The following is a 21,648-nucleotide window of genomic DNA, read 5'->3' as shown; positions in this document are numbered from 1 at the left end:
TGAACTCGTAATATATATGAACGTGCAATTAGAGAAGGAGCGAATTTATTGATCGGACGCAAATGATACATAAAATACGTACGAGCAGTCTTGATTGCGTATCGGCCCTGCTACTGCCTAGTCCACCCAGTTATATAACAATATATATATATATATATAACAATATGACATATATAAAGCTCTGTTGATTTCATATGTATCAATTGGACTGTTCATTACATTAAAATGGAAGGTGATCATGATAATTGTTAGAGTCAGACAGTTTAACAAGATTTTTCGCTTCAATGAATTTGAGAAAACCAAACGTATTAGATTATTTGATTGAGAATATTTTTTGCAGAAAAAAGAATTGGTAATGAGATTTCAAAAATATGCAAGGAAATGTTTGAACACATTCATCTTTCAATGAAAGGTCTTCATAATAACTTTACTTAACAATAGTTGTTCAAAATTAGTTTCATGGAGGTGGTAAGGTGCACTGATTGATCAATGATAAATAAAACATGAAGATTTATTACAAATCCTATCATGTACACAATGTATCATTATAAAGCTTAATTCTTTTTTTAATGAATACTCATTTTTGTTTGTTGCTAATAGATTTCACGATGGTTTAAACATTTAAGTAACTAATCATAATTCGTATTAGTTTAATTATTTTATGAAACTACTGTTGAATGAACTATTTTATTAAGTTATTTGTATTGATCGTTCCAACATTTAGAAGATACACACTGAATTTATTCTGAGAAGAAATTTATTACAATATTCCACTAGTGGTACTGAGAATTTCGTACTGTAACAAAAATTTATAGTATTGAATAAATAGTCTATCACTATCATTCAAACTTCAAAATCTGCAGAGAGCACATGGTTAAGCATGGTTCGCAATATTAATGACATCACAGTGAGAATCAGTGGAAACCGAGAAACATTTAAATCCTTATTATTGTAAATCCACACTAATATTTTGGATCGGATATGAGCAATTTAAATTTTGTGTAAAACATATACTAATTGGGTCACTGAAGTGGAAATCGTTAGTTCAAAATTTCAACCTTTTTGAATTAAAAATATACAACGATAGTAATCTTATTCAATTAGTGTGTTAATGTATCACTTTAAAGTTCCTTGATGCAAAGTATAAAAGCTTCACAGCAATATTTTACAAAATTGACCTGCAAGCTAATTATTACCAAGCGTTGCGGTAAAATCTGAACTTAAATCGAAACATCAGTCGAATACTATCATGATTTACAATAATTCTCCGACTGATCTTTATCTCTAGCGTAAACTATTTTCAACTTCGACTAGTTAGATATTGCTCCCGTTAACTATTTGAATATTATTATTTACAATTTGATCAATAAAGGAAAATAGTTTACATTAATAGAATCAGTCAGTTTGAATGAAAGAACGGATAATCAGTAGTGAATCAACAGACATTCAGCAACATAAAAATTAAGAATTAATTAATTTTTTCAATAACTGTCTTCAATTCATTTTAGTTGTTGAGGTGTATTCAAAATTTATTCATATATACCAATTATTATTAATAATGGGTTTAAGCGCCAAGTTGATAGGAATAATAACCTGTTTTCAATTTGTTTTTCGTTTTTTTCTTATTTCCCCTTACCTTAACCCCCCAACCACGGCCAGTTTGTTGCTCATCCGAACTGTCAACAATATCTTACTAGTATATGGTATGGATCAGAAACAGCTTTTCTTCAATCATGGTCATTAATTAGGAAAATTGGTCTTTCCATAGCTGCTACACCGTTGCTTCCACTGTTCTGTTTAATATACATTATACTACCTACCTCGAATGTACGTGATAAACTACTTATCTTTGATTTTCATTTCATGTTACTTTTCCTTTAAAATTTGTATTATAAATTGATTTTAATTCGACAACTGTTGAACATTACCAAATACTGGATTTTTATTTTATTCTAGTATAGGACTCCTAGGCAGCCCACATCCCCACCCTCAGTGTGCTTGACCTTTAGGCCAGAGTTGTAAATGAAGATTTTGAGGGAAACAGACAAAATAACAGCCATCCTCACAAAGCCTTATGAGGACGTGGAGAACGTTTTTAGAGTTTCCCACATATATTCTTGTTTGGAATTAGGAATTTAGAGCTAGAATTCATTCACGTGTAATATACAGTCAACATAGGATGAGCTGAACGTTTGATACATTCAACCTTATCATTTTTTCTCCATGACGGCAGAAATTTAAAATTTTATAGCCTCTCGAGTAAGCATTTGTACGACAGCACCAAATGGAATTAAATTATCGGTGATAGTGAGTTCGTTTCACAGACAGATTGTAGTAAATCGTCTCACATTCTCAAAAAAAATCACCTGTAAATCATTACATATAGAGAGCTGAATCAAAATGAGAAATTTTCGATTTTAATATAAAGTTACGAATGTTACAACTTGATAATTCATAAAACAAAATTGCATTAATAAATGTAAAAATTACATTATGAACTACAGATTGTACATATTTCCAACTATTTTTCTCTTCTTTTATAAAAAACAGATTGCTCGTTCAATGCGATGTCCAGCAGCTAAATTTGCAACTCATGTTGTATCCCATTTTTTGTTTTTAATATTACTTGCTGCAGCAACATTCCGTTTAGAAGAAAATTATGATGCATTATTAGACGAACAAATGCTTGGTACTGGGGATGAAGAAACAATACGACAATGGGTACAAAAAAACTTTCGACCATCTAAAGCAATTATAACACATGTCCAAATATGTATTGTATTATGGGTAGCCGGTAAGTAATTGAACAGTTTTTTTCGTCTAAAAGGAATATACACTTATTAACAATAAACCTGTGACTAAATCATCACTAAAGAACTATGGTAGGAAAAATATTGAAAAAATAAGGATAGATTTCTCAAAAGTGTATATAGTGCATGACATCGAACCAATGAGCTTCAGATCTACTTTAGCAGTAGTCAATCTTTAGTGATGGTCAAATTCTGTCAATTAGGTTATGATGTAACCAACTCGAAAGGCAGACACTGATGGTATTGTCTTGAATGATCATGGAAGCTCTTTAATTGAATCATCATGGAACTCAACATTGTCATAAACATATATCTTAGTTGCAAATCTTCCCCTATAGATGACACTAGAAACCTATGACTTTTAATAAATTATTACACTACCCTGTTGTATAGTTCTACACGTTTGTTTGATAAGAAGAAATTTAATTTATGTCATATTTGCGGTAAAATTATACAAAGCCAAAGTTACTATTCCATTACTTTTCGATCATAATAAACCCATTTTAGCTACATTCAGCTGTTAATCATAGGGACAAATATCTCAGGGTCCTTTACCAATTAGAATTATAAAACAGAAATGTATGGTAAAAAATTCGGTCAATTTAGGTTTTCAAAGCATCGTCTAGTTATGTTGATACGTGAGAGTAACTAAGGCAACAAAACACTCAGATGAATAATAAGTAGTTAGATAATCCCAGTGTATTCACTGCTCCAAATACATAAGTTTCACAATAAAAATCATTTTAATTAAACAGCAAAAAATTAAAAAGGTGGAACATTGAGTTTTTATTAAAATGATTTCACTTAGAAATTGCACGTCTACTTTCTTTTTGTAAATTTATGCATCCAGTTACACACATTATCATAAACTCAAACACAAGAGAAGTTAATTTAATAAATTAATTTCTTTTAAAAATATTCTTGCATTATTATCCAAGATGCTTGTCTTTGATTACCGTTTTATCATGTTACAAACAAATTAAACTTGCAGTCTAGCTTCAATGAACTCATGATTTCAACTAGTAACCAGTGGAGTTCAGCCAGGTCTGTTGGGAGATATCAACTTACTGGTGACATTGGTGAATGGTTGCTGAATTTCGTGGATCGGTTGAAGCTGGACATTAACACGGTTGGATACTGGCTCAGTGGTCTATCGGTTAAGCGCTCTTGAGCGAAACTGGTAGGTCCTGTGTTAGAATCTTGCAAGGCGGGATCGTGGATGCGCACTGCTGAGGAGTCCCATAATAGGACAAAACGGCCGTCCAGTGCTTTCAGGTTTTACACGGTGGTCTAGCTTCAATTGACTCATGATCTCAACTATATAAAATTAAACTTTAGTCTGCGTGCCAATGTTCCTGGCGATATTTTATTTTAGTATTTGTATTTCACTCAGTTATTTGGGTACTTAAATAAGATCACTCTACACACGTGTGAATTTATCTTATTTATTTATTTATACACATAAATATTGGTACAAGGAAGCACCAGATACATATACGCCACACAAATCAAATGAGATTTGTATGAGGGCTGATACTGCTGTGATACTGCTGAAGTGCCCAAACTAAAGCAGGTGGTTTTCTGAGGGGGCCACACCCCGAGCCTTCGACCTAAAAGTCTGATCCACAAGTCAGTGGAGCATCGTGAGGCGATGCATTCCCATGGTAGCAGGTGACCAACAATTGGTTCATACGCCATTTGTTCCTTCACGATACTGGAGCCCATGTGCACCATTGGTTTGGAATCAGGGTTTTCCAACTCCCCTAGGTGGACTATCCGTGTCCACCAACCCGGTTAAAGCACCGGACATTCGCTTTTCGTCCTCTCACTTTCGTAAACAACAGTAATGTCACGAGAAGGCAATGAGTAGGACATCCCTGGCAGAGGCTATATTACGCATGGCCATGTGAGAGTATTTCGAGAGTGAATTTATCTAACTTATATTGTTCTAGCCTCATTCAAATGTGTTGTCTACTTGCTGAAAGTAAACACTTGAGTATGCTGGTATTAGTTAAGAAATAATGACCATTACTGTTTTGTAGCAAAAGTAAAATTTCCCGGATTCGATCTCCCTATGGGGTCAGGGGTATTCGTCACCTATACAAGAAGAAAAAGAGTTCTCTCTTAATTCCTGATTTTTATCAATAGTAACCCGATTTAATATAAATTCCATTTAAAAATGGGCGCTATTTAAATAACATTATTCAATTATCTTGCTATGTTTTAATGACTAACTGGTTAGCTGACTTATTTACTTAATTGTATCTTCTAATGAATTATCTATTTCATATTGTCTACTTGTCTTTTTATTGTTTAATAGGACTACTACTTGCTGATATTAAGCATATCTACTTTGCAGGATTCAGGTCTTATATATGTAATGCATATAATTTACTAAATTTTTGTATATTATCCATGTATATTGGTTCTTACACATTACGTATAATTGTTGACCGATGGGTACGTGAATCAGATTTATTCTTTAATGCAACAACTCAAGTGAATTTTTTATTGCAAACAAATAATAGTATCTTAGTACATCAAATGGTACAAAATTGGACACAGTCATGTCATCATGATAAAAGTTATTTTATTACAGCGTGTAAGATTTTTTTCTTGTTTTAGTGTTTATTAAAATGTTGTTAACACTTTTTCTATTTAAAGTTATGAGAATAAAAAACGTTTTGTTTGGTATTAGATAATTATTTATAGTTTAGATTTTGAACTCATCATTAAAAACCTGGAAGCACTAAACGACCGTTTCATTCTAATATGGGAATTCTCAATAGTTCACATTCACAACTCAACAACCGGGAATAGGACTCATGACCTTCGGTCTCGCAAGCGAATACTTAACCTCCAGACCGCTAAGCAGGAATACAATGGTGTACATGTCTGACTTTAATTCATTCACAAGCAACTTCTATTGTCTTTAATGAGTAGTGAATAAGTAATTCCGGGGAATCCCATTTTAAAAAGAAAAGAGCTGTTCAGGGCTTTCAGGTTTTTGAATAGTAGTCTACCTTAGATCAGTTCATGACCTCAATTAAATCTACCGTTATCTGCAACCTTCATACTGACATCTTTTTTTAAATACAATATTTCATTCATTTTACTGAATTACTCTCCTATCCTTTTTTCTTTATTATTAGCCCGATTTCGTTGGAAATATGATGATCCTGAAATTGTATCAGATGTTATGTTTGCAGTAGCTAATGTAGTTAGTTTTGCTCGTACCACATATTTGATGCCAGCTTTTGAAGCACTGGGTCCATTGCAAATTTCATTTACCAGAATGCTAACAGATATTACACGATTTATGGTTCTATATTTATTGGTATGTTAACAAATAATCAAACAAATGAAAAAATTTTAGTGAATGATTTTATTTTTTCTAATTGAAGAAGAATAAAATTGAAAAAATTCTAGCAGTCTAAGGCAAGATTAAAATGTTAAGCTTTAATTATATTGTCGTTTATTGAACAGAGTGTTTGATGAAGGTGAAATATTATACATTCATAATAATACGATCTATTGTTTTAAATGATTTGAATTATGAACGAATAATGAAAATTCGAAATAATAATACAAAATTTATCAATGAGAAGATATCATGAGATAAACAACAGCTAGTCGGGAAAAAATTACACTTTTTATAATAAACAAAACATATGTGCACGAACAGGTTGATCTCAGTTATAAAACCCCTGAAAACCAAGGAGGATTGAAAAGTTATTTCGCCCTAGTATGGCACTCCTCAATAGTGCACACCCATGATCCCGCCAAGCACCGAACCCATAACGTTGAAGTATCATGTTAAAGGCTTATTTATTTCAGTCTAGGTGAAACCTTGTATGTAAACTGCTTAGGCGTCCAATACTAGGACAAAATGAAGCCAGTGATTCTTGATTTTCAATGGCATCTAAGTTGAGAGCAATTTCTGGTGAATATAGCCTAAAAATTAAACGGATCTCTACAGAATCGCTTTATCTAAAAAAGATATGTAAAACATATTTTGAATATATGCGTAATTATGACGAAATGCTGTTTGGAACATGAACAATTTTAAGACACGGTTTCACGATCGGTCACTTAGCAGGTAATTACGACAAGTTTGCTTTCATTCACCAATTTAAAATATTCCATGTAATTTGTCATAAATTGAGTGTAGTATATTCAAACTGATTTTAAATTAAAAACAGGGAATACTGATTTTACAACTAATAATTTAATTTTACAATTTGCAAATTCTGATAGTTTGATTCTAATTTCAGAGGGCAAAATGTTCTTAAAATAGAACTTTGAATTTGTACACTCCATTCTAACACATAAACATTACATTATATTTCTATTATGTAGCTAGATATTTTGTTAAATCAATAGAAAAGCATATTAAGGATTTCACAAATATATGTACGTTTTGGAATATCTAACTCAAAAAATTATCAACTTATTGAACACAGATTCAGTTTACTGGTTAATGAGACAAAGAAATAGATAATTGTAAACTAAAAAGTACTCTACATGTTTGTTATGATTTACTATATTCTTAAATTGTTCTTTTAACATATTTAACTAATGAAACGTCAACTACCACTAATGTTCCTTCTATGGGTATTTAGAATATGATACCGCGTACAACAATCATTTAATCATCGACAGCTCATGATCTGAGTGCTTGAAATATTGATTTGACGTTTTATAACTGTTGTCCATCAATAAAACTATGATCAATGAGGGTTGGCTATCCCAATTCGACTGCATTCATTAGGATTAGGTTAATTTATCTGTTGACTGACTACCTGTAAACCTGCTATTTCATTTTTGAAACATTGTAATTTTCATACTTCATTAACCATACCGTCAAATTAGTATTTAATAATCAAATATCTTCAATATATCGTTATGACTCAGCACAGTAATATGAACACTTAAAAAAGTAATACGTTACCATATGAAGTTTCTTGAAATCATTCAACTTGTCGTTCCTAGATGTTTTTTCCCGTCAATATAACGATTTTGCACGGCTAAAGAAGGAACATCTATCTGGTGTTCTAATAAACATTTTGTGATTGAAATGATCAAATATTGTTTGACAGGCTATTAAAGCATCACCTGTAGTAAAATTAAGTTTTCATCTATTATTATTCATATAGTTTATGTAGAATAAATTTAATATTGTGAGCAGTAAAATCCAGAACTCGAGTTTCGTCCTGTTTGGCACATAAGGCATGTCCAGTTATTAAGTCCGAAAACAGGACGAAACGAATATCCTGGATTCCACTTCTAGACACATTCAATCTATTTCATATCAACTTGTGTCATAATGGCTATATCAAGGCAGTCCTCATAGGATGTTCATATGCTAAACAAGGCTGATCAAATTTCAGTCAAAAATATCAATGACAAAATAATCCAAACCATTTCAATCCTAATTATTCATATAATTGTCTGAAATATGTTAATCACCATATCATTTTGAACATAACTATTGTATATATTTTAAAATCTAATGCTATGTATTGAATCGCTTGAAACGTGATCAATAACTAGTTAAATACCACTATTTTTCTCTACCTCTTACACAAAAAGTATTTAAACATAAACATCCGTGACTGATCCTACTTCAAACTATACTGAAAATTGGGGAATATTGAATAGCTGGTTTGTCCTGACGTAAGACTTCAGAAGTGACTGTTCATTGACCCACCAACGACCTTTAGACTTCGCAATAAGCTTAATTACTTCAGACTATTGAATCGACTTCCAATGGTGATTGTGTGCCTTATACAAACAAAAATACATGTGTGAACTTACAGTTAGGCAACAACAAAATTGAATAATACATTTATAGCATCCATGAACAAGTGACACAAATATCTGATTCACAATACCTTGTGTTATAACAGAGAAATCTCCAAGTGAAAAACATTTGTAAAACGAAAAGCGGTAAAAATTTGGCATGAACTTATAGCTATTCTACTGAAAAAAGAAACATATATATATAAAACCCCACCTGTAGTTCTTCTAGAGACACCGCCAGTCCCAAGCTCGAATAAAGGAGGTGGGTTGGGTGTGAGGTCAGAAACCACATCACATAGAAAAAAATCGTTGCTAAAATACCGCTTAGCAGATCAAACAGTTTAAACCATTTACAGTCTGTCCTCCGAGTTGAAGGAAGAACTATGACGCCTCATGATGAAAACCGAAACTCTTCGGAAGTCACGAGGACGATGCTTCTACTATCAACCACAATAACAATTAATATAGGTATATGGAGTTCCCGGACAATGTCGGAGACCTGGAGGACCAATCAAATAGCCTTGGAAATGAGTAGATACAACTAGACGGTGCTCAGAATAAGTGAGATCCATTGAACCCAAGTTGGACAGAAAAGGTTAGATTCAGGGTAGATGCTGCTGTACTCCGTTCACTAAGAGAAAAGTGCTCCACAGACTCAGGGAGTTGCTCTAATACTGTTCAAAGAAGCACGAAATGCGCTTATATGATCTCATGGATCTCATGGATCCAGGATCATCAAAACATCATTCAAAACAAAGAAGTAGTGGATCACAATGAATGTTATCCAATGTTATGCACCCACCAATGATAGCGATGATGACGGTAAAGGTCAGTTTTACAAGAGGCTGCAATCAATCACAGCGAAGTGCCAAAAAACGGACCTGACTATCCTGGAAGGAGACCTAAACACCAAAGTCGGAATAGACAACATCGGGAATGAAGATATCATGAGACAACATGGACTGGGAGAAAGAAACGAAAACGGGGAGAGATTTGAATATATATATATATATATATCAGCAAGTCATTGATACACTACTTACAACCTTCCATATTCGTGCATCAGTCTAAGTTTTCGCATCAAATCCACATAGAGGGATGAAATTACTAAGACCAATTCCAGAATAGTAAAAGTAGTGACAGTATCACTAGTAGCAGAAAACAATAGCTATAGATGATGTGATTATAGAAGAAAGAACGAATTCATGTAATGAAAGTGCCTGAGATCATATCTAAGCTCGAGATCTAAGGGAAGACAAAAATGCAATGCATCTAAGTCTTCACTCAACTTACTTAAATAATGGCTACGACAATCATGTGTACCCAAGCTACCACTGCGAGTCAGTCAGACAGTTGATGACTTCATGAGCTAAATCCTTTTCTTGGCCTGCCTACTTGAATCTTCCATCCAACCTACTGTAACATCAGCAAACATTGCGTGTTGAGATGGGCGGTAGTTGTGTAAATATAATATGTGTCTTCACAATCTCAGTTGATGAAGATCCACTACCTCATCAGTCAGTTTTCCACCCTGACCTCATACTCGAAACTTAATCCTTATGTTACTCACCCAATTAATTTAATATACCTGAGCAGCATCTTGAAGATATCCATGATAAAATGTTGGTAACTTGCGACTGTCATTTGTTTTTAAGGATATGTTACACAACCATAAAGTAGATGTCTCACCGATGTAATATATATACATATGTAAGGAAGCTGAAGGTAGTCTTCATGAAACTACGTCTCAAGATTTCTCACGAGTTGCCTGAATGACTCAGTATCTATAATACGTGGTGACTGACCGTGTCAAGAGTTGAGCAATTACCCGGTAGTAATATTAATTAGTAGTCGCGAAATATTCCAAAAACGATTAGGTTGGAAATCTAAACCATCGGACACCAACTCGAAGAACTAATGGTTAATCACTCATTATGTAGTCCGAAGGTTTTGATTTCGATATTTGGTGGACTAATAGATACACTTATCCAAGTAGTCCTATACTAGAACGAAACACCATTCTAGTCCTCACTGGTTCTATTGATTGTTTAGCAACAGTCGATTGGAGATACAAACTAAAAAGGTAGATCAAAATATTTTCTTCAGTGCATTATTATTATGTAAACATATATGATTATATAAATGTAAAACTTAGAAACTTAAATGAGTTAAATCAATTATTGTAGATTTTCAAAATATCCGTAAACAATTAAGCATATGAATATGCTACAAAGTAACATTAATCATTATACAACTATGTTAACTTTTCTCAAGGTTTGAATGAGAAAAAAAGGAATATTTCGTTTATCGCACGACTGCTAAAAATACTTTGTCCATGGTATACCAACAATTTCGGTTTACAATCAATGATCATTCAATTACCATTAAATTTAGATAGTCATAAGAATGATGGATGACATATTTGCTGGTCACCTGATATATATTTTATCTTTAATATATTTACTGAGTATCAAATGTCCATTAAAGTCATGCTTTTGGTGATCGACATTCATAGTATTTATTGGAATCGACGACAGGTACATTTATCACACGGGTGCTGAAAAATGTAAAAGTACTTAGTAAACTACCCATTTCCGTTCTGGGATTATTTACTAGCAAACTCTTATGATCAAGAATAGTTTCTTTTCACTTGGCAAACTCACCAGAAATATTCAGAAGCCCAACAATCTCTACAATTCCACATATTTATAATAATTAATGTACTGAATAATGACTAACTTCGAGAGGTAATTACAAGAGCTTCAACACGACCAACGAAGTTCAACTTTGCCGGTTGAACAAAAACACAAATCGGCTGAGACTATAAATGTAAACTATAAGATACCTGTTTAGCTATCTTAAAGTTGAGCGCTCTCCACGAGCTTGGAAGGCTTCGTTTCGATCACAGGTAAGATCATGGATTCACACTGTTAAGACCCATACTAGACTAACTAGTGGTAGCCGACTTTCAATGATTTCCTAACTAAAAATATTCAGTGACGTAAACCATACAATCTATATTTAATTTTTACGTATACATAAGCATTTTTCCTTTACATCAGGTGTTATTTGCATTTATGGTCGGTCTACACAACCTCTACTGGTATTACGGTTTACAAACATTTAAGATCTATGATGAAGCAACAAATACTACACAGACGCTAGTTGCAACAGAAATGTTCGAAGGGTAAGTTTTCCTGTAATATTTCATGTGTTTTATTACAGTTTACAACTTCCATAGTCTGATTGTTTAGAAGAGCAGAATGATAAGATGCTATTTGTGGTAAAAATATCTCAGTTTTTAAATTTATGACTGTGATATTCCTTGACAAAACTTCAAGTCTCAATGAATGCTTTATTTCATTAAAGAGTCTATATAAACCTTGTTGATTAGCACCAAATAACACAAACTTTTAATGGTAGTATATTTGAAAGATAGTGCAGATTATCATTTTATAATCAAATTTCAGAGCTATTAACTATTTGGCTAAAAAGCATAACAAAACAGCTGTTCAATACTCAATAACTTATTAAACTACTTGGATCAAAAACAAAATCTCTTCTCAAATCAAACGTTCATGGAAGTTTGTTTTTATCTGAAGTTCCTAACCAAATTAGACTTCTAGGTGGATAGAAAAAAATGGAGCATATAACCCACTGCCACAGAAATCAGAAGTGTACGTTTTCGTAAACATTCATTCTTATGCCACAATTTTGAGAAACTGGAAAAAAAGATATTCACGTTTGAATTAGAAAACTTGTATGCAATTTTTTAATAATCCTAACAGCTACTCTACAGTTAAATAAAATATCGAGGAATTTATGGTACATCATAAAATTTTCGTTAAATTTTGTTATAGAGCACCTATTAGCTAAAATGGTTCAGATATCTATATTTTTAACATTTAAATGATTATTAAAATCATCTGGTTGATGATAAAACTGAATGACTGGATACAAATCTATTCATTAGTACGATTCTCTGTGTGATAAATTTTTTTTGTTCAGTTAACATAAATTAAAAAATGTCACACGGATACCTATAAATCAACTATATACCAAACAATTTAGGTGTTCAAATAGTCTTACACCTGATTACTTACTTGAAGGTTGATATATTCGTTTTGTCAGTCAGTATAGCTTTTACCATTCAAATAGAGGATCATAGTTAGTTTTGAAGAATTTAAATTTTACAACTCTTTCGAGTCTTGGGAATCGCCAACATGATTCAAAAGTATGCTTCACTTTGATAGCATTTTATCCTTAAAGAAAAATGATCTAACTGAAAGTTTTGATTTTTGTTTTAAACATTACTAACATCTATCTCAAATAATCAATAGTTTTATCGAATTATTTTACAAGCACTGAATCGAATAAAATTTCGAGCACATACTTCCTCGTTTACGAATAAGTTTGCATTCCATTTGATTGTCTTGTTAGGTTGATCAACATCTATATGATTGTATGAATATTTTCAGACTGAAATTTTGTCAACTTACCTGAAAATCAAACTTCTTCGAAATTTTTTAACATTATTAAAGTCTTATTTAGAAAAAATTATCGATGACAGATTTCAAGTCTATGGTAGTCAACGTTCATTGACTTAATTGACAACACAACAAATCGTTTAATTTTTAACCTACATTAAAGTATACGAAATTGTAAGATATATGTTAACCTTCACTAATATAATAATTTATTTATAACAATCTACCCAATGCTCAATTTGTTCAAAATTATCAAATCAAAACTTGGTAATGATACCTGCTTCACTAATATAGTATTTCTCACAGCTAGTGTAACTTATCTTCTAGATCATTTGGGATCTGTCTTTTACTGTTTCGTCGTTTAGTACTTATTGATTTCTGCGAAGTACTAATGTTTACGTTTTCTTTTTACTATTAAAATTTATTATTTGATCTGAGTAGTTTTGCTCCATGTGAGTACCATCTCTAAGTCAGCATATACATTTGGGTTATTCAGAGATGAAACTAGAAACCATTTAATTCACGACTGATTATCAAATTTACTTGAATCAGTAATGTAACAAATAGATAAACGTTTAATTCCCGGAATCGGTTTACTTTTAGTGTAATTGGATAACTGACTTATAATTCTGTCACATACACATAAGTAGATGTTTTAGGGGGATTTGTTATAAATCATTGCCGAATCCATCAGTATACATCATGCCTATAGAATTTGACTTCTCAGATGATTATTTATTGACAAGTGAAATACCTCATTATTGTAGACAAAGACAGTGAGAAGAATACTACTGTGGTGTATACTACTTATGTTTGCCGACATACGTGACATGTAACACCACTCAGAAGTGTAATGTCTGGCAGTAGATGGTTGAGAAGATCGAATTGAAGAGAAAACAGGAATGCAAAGAGAGAGTAACTGTAATAACAACAGCAGTGAAGGAACGATGAAGTTTGAAAGAGACAATGAAAGAGGTGCAAATGAAGTATTTGATGTATGGTTTTGCGTATTTTACAAAGATACGCTGTAATTTTTTATAAAAATAATTTGGTATTCCCCATCTGAGTTCTAGTTCGCTATATACGTAACAAAGTTTTTAGAAAGGCTTTGATTTTTAAATTTTGTAAACTTAACTCACAACGTCCAGTGTTTCTAGGTTTTCTATGGTGGTCTAGCTTCAATTCACTCACGCTTTCAACTATGAAAAATACTAAACCTCCACAAAACCCCTTCTGATAATTAATCACTTAAACGTTAGTTTCATTGATTTACCAGGAAATTCAGTCGAAGTTTCTAATCAACACTTCATCATTATGAAAAAGAACTTGGTCATAGGTTACTCAATGAAGTACTTTCTTTATTGATGCATTCAAGGTAGCTTTGACGTCTGACTTAGAAAAAATACACTATACACTTTGCTTGTTCGATAAGAACGCTGTGTATTTCTTCGATAACCCATTATCTATTCCGATTTCCTATAATTTAAATAAATTTAGTATCTAATAATGTAAAACAGTATCTGATATTATGACGATTTCGCCGTTTTAATGTTTTCCCTGACTTTTTATGCGACATACTACCATCTTTATGTGTTGATAGGCAACGTATGTTCATCGGAGTGATGATTAGAACTGTAAATAGTGGATTAGAAACATTGCACGATGATTTAATATCACATTCAAACAAGACAACTATATCAATGAATTTTCATGCACTCTATTTTTTTACTGTTCTGAGTGATGTTACACAAACACTTAGATTGTTACAGGTTACTATTTACACATAAAATTAATCTGACCAAACATATTCAATTAGTTCCAAGTCTTATGTATCTTATTAAGAGACCTAGTAAGTCAATTTCTGTCCGATAACCACTTTACACTTGAAAATAATTTAATTTCCTCATTCACTAACAGCATAATAATAAATGTATTTCGTTATGACAATCAGTGCCACAGTCTGTTAACGATTATACTGTTATGAAATTGAACGATACACATACTAAACATTTTGATGTTCGTATTTTAATGACTCTATTGGACTACAGCGGTTGGACTACTTAAAATCAAACGAGTAATTAATGGCTATTTTGTTTCAGTCAAAAAATCCATCGAAATAAAGACAGGAAACCCCACATGAGTTTTGGAGCCCTGAATGTTCAACCATGAACATATTTTCGTTTTCTTTCATTTAATTTATTCAATGCCTCATTCAACTTATCTAACAAAAACAAAGGGTAGAGCTGACCAATTTGCTTTGATGAAGAAACAACATATACATAGCAACATCATGATGAACTTCGATTGATACTAGGTAGTTAGAGAAAGTCAACAGAGAAACTAGAACATAGATTTTATGCTAGCTTTTACTCATAAGCATATCTGTAACATACGAATTTAATTATACTGGTGTATTTGATGTATAAAATTTCCTTTGAAATAATTCATCAGAGATTATATACACTTAACTACTCAGTTATATCGAAATTAAACTAATGGTTGTAATTTTTTGCTCATTATCCAAAAAGGAGTTGGGTTTACTGACTACATTAAAATTCAGTCACTCAGAATTAATTTTAAAGTGATGCCTACACTTTTTTCATGAGATTACCTTAAAAATCTGACTACATGTAATCGCGTTTACAAATAAATAGCTTATAATTATGAATTATTCTAACCGAATAGAATCGATTGGAGATAAGAAAAAAACAGATGGATTAGTAGGCTATTAAATCGAAGCAATCTATTCCATTTTGTAAATTTCGATAGTATAACGGAAAGATGGAACGAACCCGAAAAATTTGACGTATTTATGCCATACATTTAGACAATATGGTTACACATACTCATACATCCTACAGGTGACGTTTTTATTTTTTAGACGTTGAAAGACTTTTCATTCCACTTTACAAATTTTTCATCGTCATTCTTACAATGAAATCAGTGGTTTCTAAAACAGTGTGTTAACTATATGACCACAAATTTTGAGATACATGTTAAACAATCTCTTATTTTCACATATTTCTAACTATTCCTGTACGTTTCTATGAATAGGCGTCAGGAGTTTTAGACGTCGGTGAATTAATCCCAGTCCAAGATTAGAACAAAGTGCTTTTACAGACACAAATGAAAGCTCAAATTTTTTAATATTTAAGGTTTCTTTAAACTTATGAATAAACACTGGGCAATCGTTAATACATACTTACTTAAGCCTGTTACCCCCCGTGTGGGAGCATAAGCCGACCACCGGCATTCTGGATCCAACTCTGTCCTGAGCGATCCCTTCCAGTTCTTCCCAATGGATATTCCCACCTTTGATGTCTGCTTCCAATTCTCTGCGCAGTGTGTTCTTTGTATAGGTCATCTGAGACACCCGAGTCTTCTAATTGATTCTGAGATGTTCATTGTATTCCGTGCATTCCCTCAGATGTCGAGGTCTCCATAATCCAGTCAACCACCAGAAGAAAGAGAAAGGGAAGGAGTAAGAAACCTTGTATGACTCCGATCCTCACTTGGAATGCATCTATCAGCTGTCCTCCATGCACCACTTTGTAGTGTAGTCCGTCGTATGATGTGCGGATGATGTTGATGATTTTCTCAGGTTCACCATAGTATCGAAGAAGTTCCCATAAGGTCCTCTTATCCACACTGTCAGACACCTTCTCATGACCAAGGAAGTTGATGTATAGTGACGAGTTCCATTGAATTGATTTTTCAACGATGATCCGTAGTGTCGCGACCTGGTCTGTGCATGACCGATCCTTAAGGAATCCAGCCTATTGGTCTCGAAGTTGGACGTCTACTGAGTCTTTCATCCGGTTCAGCAACACTCTGTTTGAAACCTTTCCTGGTACCGATAGTAGTGTGATTCCTCTGTAGTTCTCACGTCTTCTCAGATCTCCTTTCTGTGGTATCTTGATGAGGTGTACTTCTTTCTAGTTTGTCAGTGGCACTTATTCTCCCTCCCAAATCTTCCTGAACAGAACATGGAGCATGTTTGCAGTTGCTTCTATGCCTGAGTTCAATGCTTCAGGTGGTATATTGTCAGCTTTATGATAGCTTTTAAAATGTTTTATAGAAATTGTCGATTGTGTATTCTTAAGTTTATCAGAGTCTTGGCTATTAGGAAACTCAAACCTTCTTTATATTTTCAAAGAAAATTTCATTGCAACCTTAAAACTACCCTGGCAGGCTAGTGTACAGAGCAAATACATCAAATTTTTAGACCAACTTTATCGTCTTGTCATACTATCGAAATCAATACCATACTAAGCCTAACACTATTTCAGTGTTGAATAAATCCTATTCAATAATCTATTATAAAGTTGTTATTTACTTTCTATAATGTTGAATGGTCATATATAAGGAATAACACTGAAACATATATCTGCACATATTACAGCCTCAGTCAATAATTAGGATGATATTCGAATGATATAACTTATCGATATATTAACTTGAAACTAATTATTTCTTTCAACAGATGTTGTATTTTATCTAATGTGATGTGCTTACCTGGGTATGTTTTTATAAAAATGTATACGTATGTTATTAGTTAATTCAATAAAATGTGTTCACTGATATCACATTCAAAAAAGTGATTTAACAAGTCATAATTTAATTCACTAAAAGTAACGATAATTGTGATTAATTTTCTGAATTTTACTGAATAATATATCAATTAAATGGTTTTCTGTTTACTACTTTAAAAAAGTGTTAAATAATCAAAGCTACTTCAAACTGATTATATGTAACTAATGTAAGATAATATTTTTTAATTTCCTATGGTTGATAATCAGGATTACAACTGAGTAGCTTTATGTACAGGTACATTCAGCTGATGCGTCTTATATAGAACGAAAAGCATGTCCTGTATTCAACCGGTATCCACATACTAAATATGTGCTAGTAATGTTTATAATTTTATAAAATGATTTTCAAGTTCTTATCGGAATGATTAGTGTGAGATGATGTTCTTCCACAGTTGAATGGATCACATTACAAATTTCATATTAGAATATTATAGTTAGAAATAGATTTGACCATGAACTAACATCGGTTCGAAAATTATTTGAACATTGATCCATATGTCTTATCCGTTTTTGAAGCGTCTCAGCGGTCTACAACCAAGAATTCATGGATTTCAAGACATTCCGTGACTTTAAAGTGGCTCACTGATTCAGCCAATTTTTAAAAAAATCAGTGTTACGTTACTGAATTCCAATATCTCAACACTTGGAATTCCAGCCTAAAATATGTTCATCATTTGTATCACTTGACCATAAATACTTTGTTGAAGAAGTCATATCGTGGTAAATCAGACATCCATATTTGATGGAGAATTAGTAAATTATAGAACACCGTGGTAATCTAAAATTTTAGTCTTATATATTCTTACATCAAAAATTAAATTTATTTTGTGAAAGTCATTAGATAATTCATTTCCAATCTCAATCTCAAAAAATTGAATTCATGGGTCGATTAAAGCTAGACCACCATGGAAAACCTGGAAGCATTGGACGGCCATTTTCTCCTAGTATGTGACTCCTCATCAGTGCGCATCCACGATCCCGCCTCGCGAGATCCAAAACATAGAACCTATCAGTCTAGCTTTAATTGACTCGTGAATTCAACTATTTAAAAAATTACTATAATATACCCAAAACCCCTCTCTAATTAATATCGAAAAATCTTCTTGTCAACTAAACGAACGACGAAAAATATATGACAAATCATTAGATGATATATTCTATAATGAGGCAGTTTTGTTCTCTGAGTTAGTTGGTTTACCCGTGAAGTTTTCATTATTTTTCTCGACAACATCATCAGTAGCACACATTTCATATCCCACGACTAAACTATCCAGCTCAGAGAATGAAATACTCGAAAGCGTCATCCTCAGATATATATATTCTTCACCGTCTTATTGTATTGAATTATTATTTGAAACATTTTTGAAACTCCATTTTTAACTATTAATATTCTTTTAGGTTTTATTTATCTATGTTACACTTGTCGATCTATTTTATGTTAGTATTGTTGAACTTATTTATCTAGATCTCTCGTATAAAGCTAGTATGTTTAAACTGAGAAAAAACTATTATTTCCCAAAATAAATTGTTGAAAATGTAAACTGCCATCAATAATTGTCTTTTTCCTCCTACACAACATCACTTTCCTTTTATATTTTGCAGACTTCGTCATACACTGTACAGTTTGTTCTGGTCAATGTTTAGTCAAGTCAGCATTAGTAAATTACCGATTCGTAAGCCAGGTGAGTTATTTTTTATTAACAATAATTCATTGAATTCAAACGCTTACATTCATATGAATTGTTCCTTTCGAAACTTAACACTCCTAATAATTAATTTTTTGAATGGAAATGTATGGGTTTTCGGTTGGTTAAGATTTAACAACATTTTCATGTGAATATTGGTAGCGCTATAATGTTATCTATGTTACTAACCATTTGTCATCACCAATTGATAAAATGAATAAAAATTAGGCTTGATAATGAAGTTTTAATTTTATCTATTAACAAACGGCCAACACTAGCACATCATATATATATTGTAGTGGTCATTGTTGGCCTCAATATAATTGAATGCTATTAATTGTACTGAAATAAATAACCAATTTAAATTCGTATATCCTCAGTTGACTGATTATGTTAATACAACTTTGAAATGAAAAGTCGAATATGAGTTGTATTTTAGACATGTATATTTCCAAGCAGGTAAATTGAACTAGCAAATATAGAAATTGAGTAGATTCAGACAGGAGTAGCTGTAAAAACCCATTCAGTGAATAATGGGTGATTTAGCCATTATAATAAGGTAAATAATGTATGAACTATTGATAACAAATTATAATATAAATCTTAGACAAATAGAGCGAGAATAGCTAAATTATGTTAACAGTAAGCAACCAACACGAACATGCATATGAAAATAGATTAGCAATAATGTAGATAGTTGTAAATAGTCACATATACACAAAACATAATCAGTTAAGTTCAAGTTGAACACGCAAAGTTCAAAAAGGGGATCAGTCTGCCATACTAATTCATCATAAGATTATAAATTCATTAAGTATTTATATGTTTCAATATCCCTACACAATATAAACACATTTTTCATCCATTCAGTATCATTTCTATTGAGAGAGTGAACTGAAAGTGGATAAATAGTTGGTTGGCCAAATCATGTTACCGTCCTATTTAACTTTTTATTATGTGCAATAGATCTGACGGATTTGCATATTTTATATTTGACAACAGATCAAGCTGAACATAAATACACGGATGGTATGATTGACACTGATTCACCGACAACAATTGTTGACAGTGTCGGTATGGTACTATTTGCTGTGTATCATGGTATTATAATCATAGTATTGGTCAACATGTTAATTGCTATGATGAGTCATTCATTCGAAAGTATTCAGGTAAAATCTTATATGAATTGTTAGTACCTTTTAATTTCTACAAATGTCATTTGATTTGAATTTTTTATTTGAATAAAATAATCAACACTTATTTGGGTTGTTAATTGAGATCAGTTCACTTTTGTGTTTGATACTATATACCAATAAATGTCGGATAAAAATCAGTGGTTCGATGCAGGATGCAGGACAGTCCTTGCTTCAACTTCTGTTGAGGTAAAAGTGTATATTGCCGAATTTTCCTAAACTAAGGCTTTAAATATCATAACCATAGGTGTTTAATTTTCCTACGTTATTGATCTGTCTATCTAATAATATACAGAAGACAACTTGTGTCTCTCCAGATTAAGTCCTTGAACAATAGGCTAACTAGTTTAACCTTGAGGCTAGAATTGAGTGAGTTCAAAATGAGACTAACTACCCTCGGTAGAGAGATCAGAACTATTCTATCGTCTGATTGGTTGACAAGAGTGCGAGAGAGAGAAAACGAGTAAACTGGAGCACTACTCCATTTATTCACGATTCCGATTCCAATTCCTATTCAGATTAGTGAAAAAAGATAAAATAGTAAATAGATGACTAACAAGACTGCAACGCATAAACAATTAGACCTCAGTCAAATACTTAATAATCTCCACAATCCTCTACTGATAAATGTCTTATACGCAACTAGTGACTAGCTTCACTATGGACTTTCTGGAACTCTAGCGAAAAGTCATGACCATTGGAGTTTAACCCTGTCTTTTGTGATGTAGTTACTCACTGAAAACTATGGTGGACGGTGGCGCGATTTCGTGAATTGATCGAAGTTTTACATTAACACCGTTTGATGCCGGCCCACCGGTCTACGGATTGAGAGTCCGCGAGCGACACCGAAGGTCCTGGGTTGGGATCCTGCCTGTAGAATGGTGGATGCGTACTTCTAAAAAGTTCGATACCAGGACGAAACGGCTGTCTACGGCTTCCAGGTTTTCAGTGGTGCTATAACATTGATCAGCTAATAATCATAATTAAAAACTCAACTATTTCCACAATCCTTATAATTAAGAAAATCGTTTAACGATCCCCATTATATAAAAAGACTAATATAGGAATGAAGAATATTC

General features: G+C 32.6%; 1 protein-coding gene across 1 annotated transcript in view; it reads left to right on the top strand.

The window, feature by feature from the left end:
• The window catches only part of Smp_169150 (transient receptor potential channel,putative), a gene marked incomplete at both ends in the record, with an annotated part of 100,970 nt that overhangs the window by 30,503 nt on the left and 48,819 nt on the right, over nt 1–21,648 (top strand). Inside the window, 7 exons of the mRNA XM_018793843.1 lie at nt 1,660–1,827; nt 2,551–2,794; nt 5,131–5,337; nt 5,963–6,147; nt 11,675–11,799; nt 19,294–19,364; nt 20,379–20,545. Coding sequence (XP_018647121.1) covers nt 1,660–1,827; nt 2,551–2,794; nt 5,131–5,337; nt 5,963–6,147; nt 11,675–11,799; nt 19,294–19,364; nt 20,379–20,545 — 1,167 coding nt within the window. The remainder of the gene's footprint in view (nt 1–1,659; nt 1,828–2,550; nt 2,795–5,130; nt 5,338–5,962; nt 6,148–11,674; nt 11,800–19,293; nt 19,365–20,378; nt 20,546–21,648) is intronic.

Source organism: Schistosoma mansoni (assembly GCF_000237925.1).
Source record: "Schistosoma mansoni, WGS project CABG00000000 data, supercontig 0196, strain Puerto Rico, whole genome shotgun sequence".
NCBI lineage: Eukaryota > Metazoa > Platyhelminthes > Trematoda > Strigeidida > Schistosomatidae > Schistosoma > Schistosoma mansoni.
Note: the sequence above shows the minus strand (reverse complement) of the source record. Positions and strands in the feature narration are given on the sequence as shown.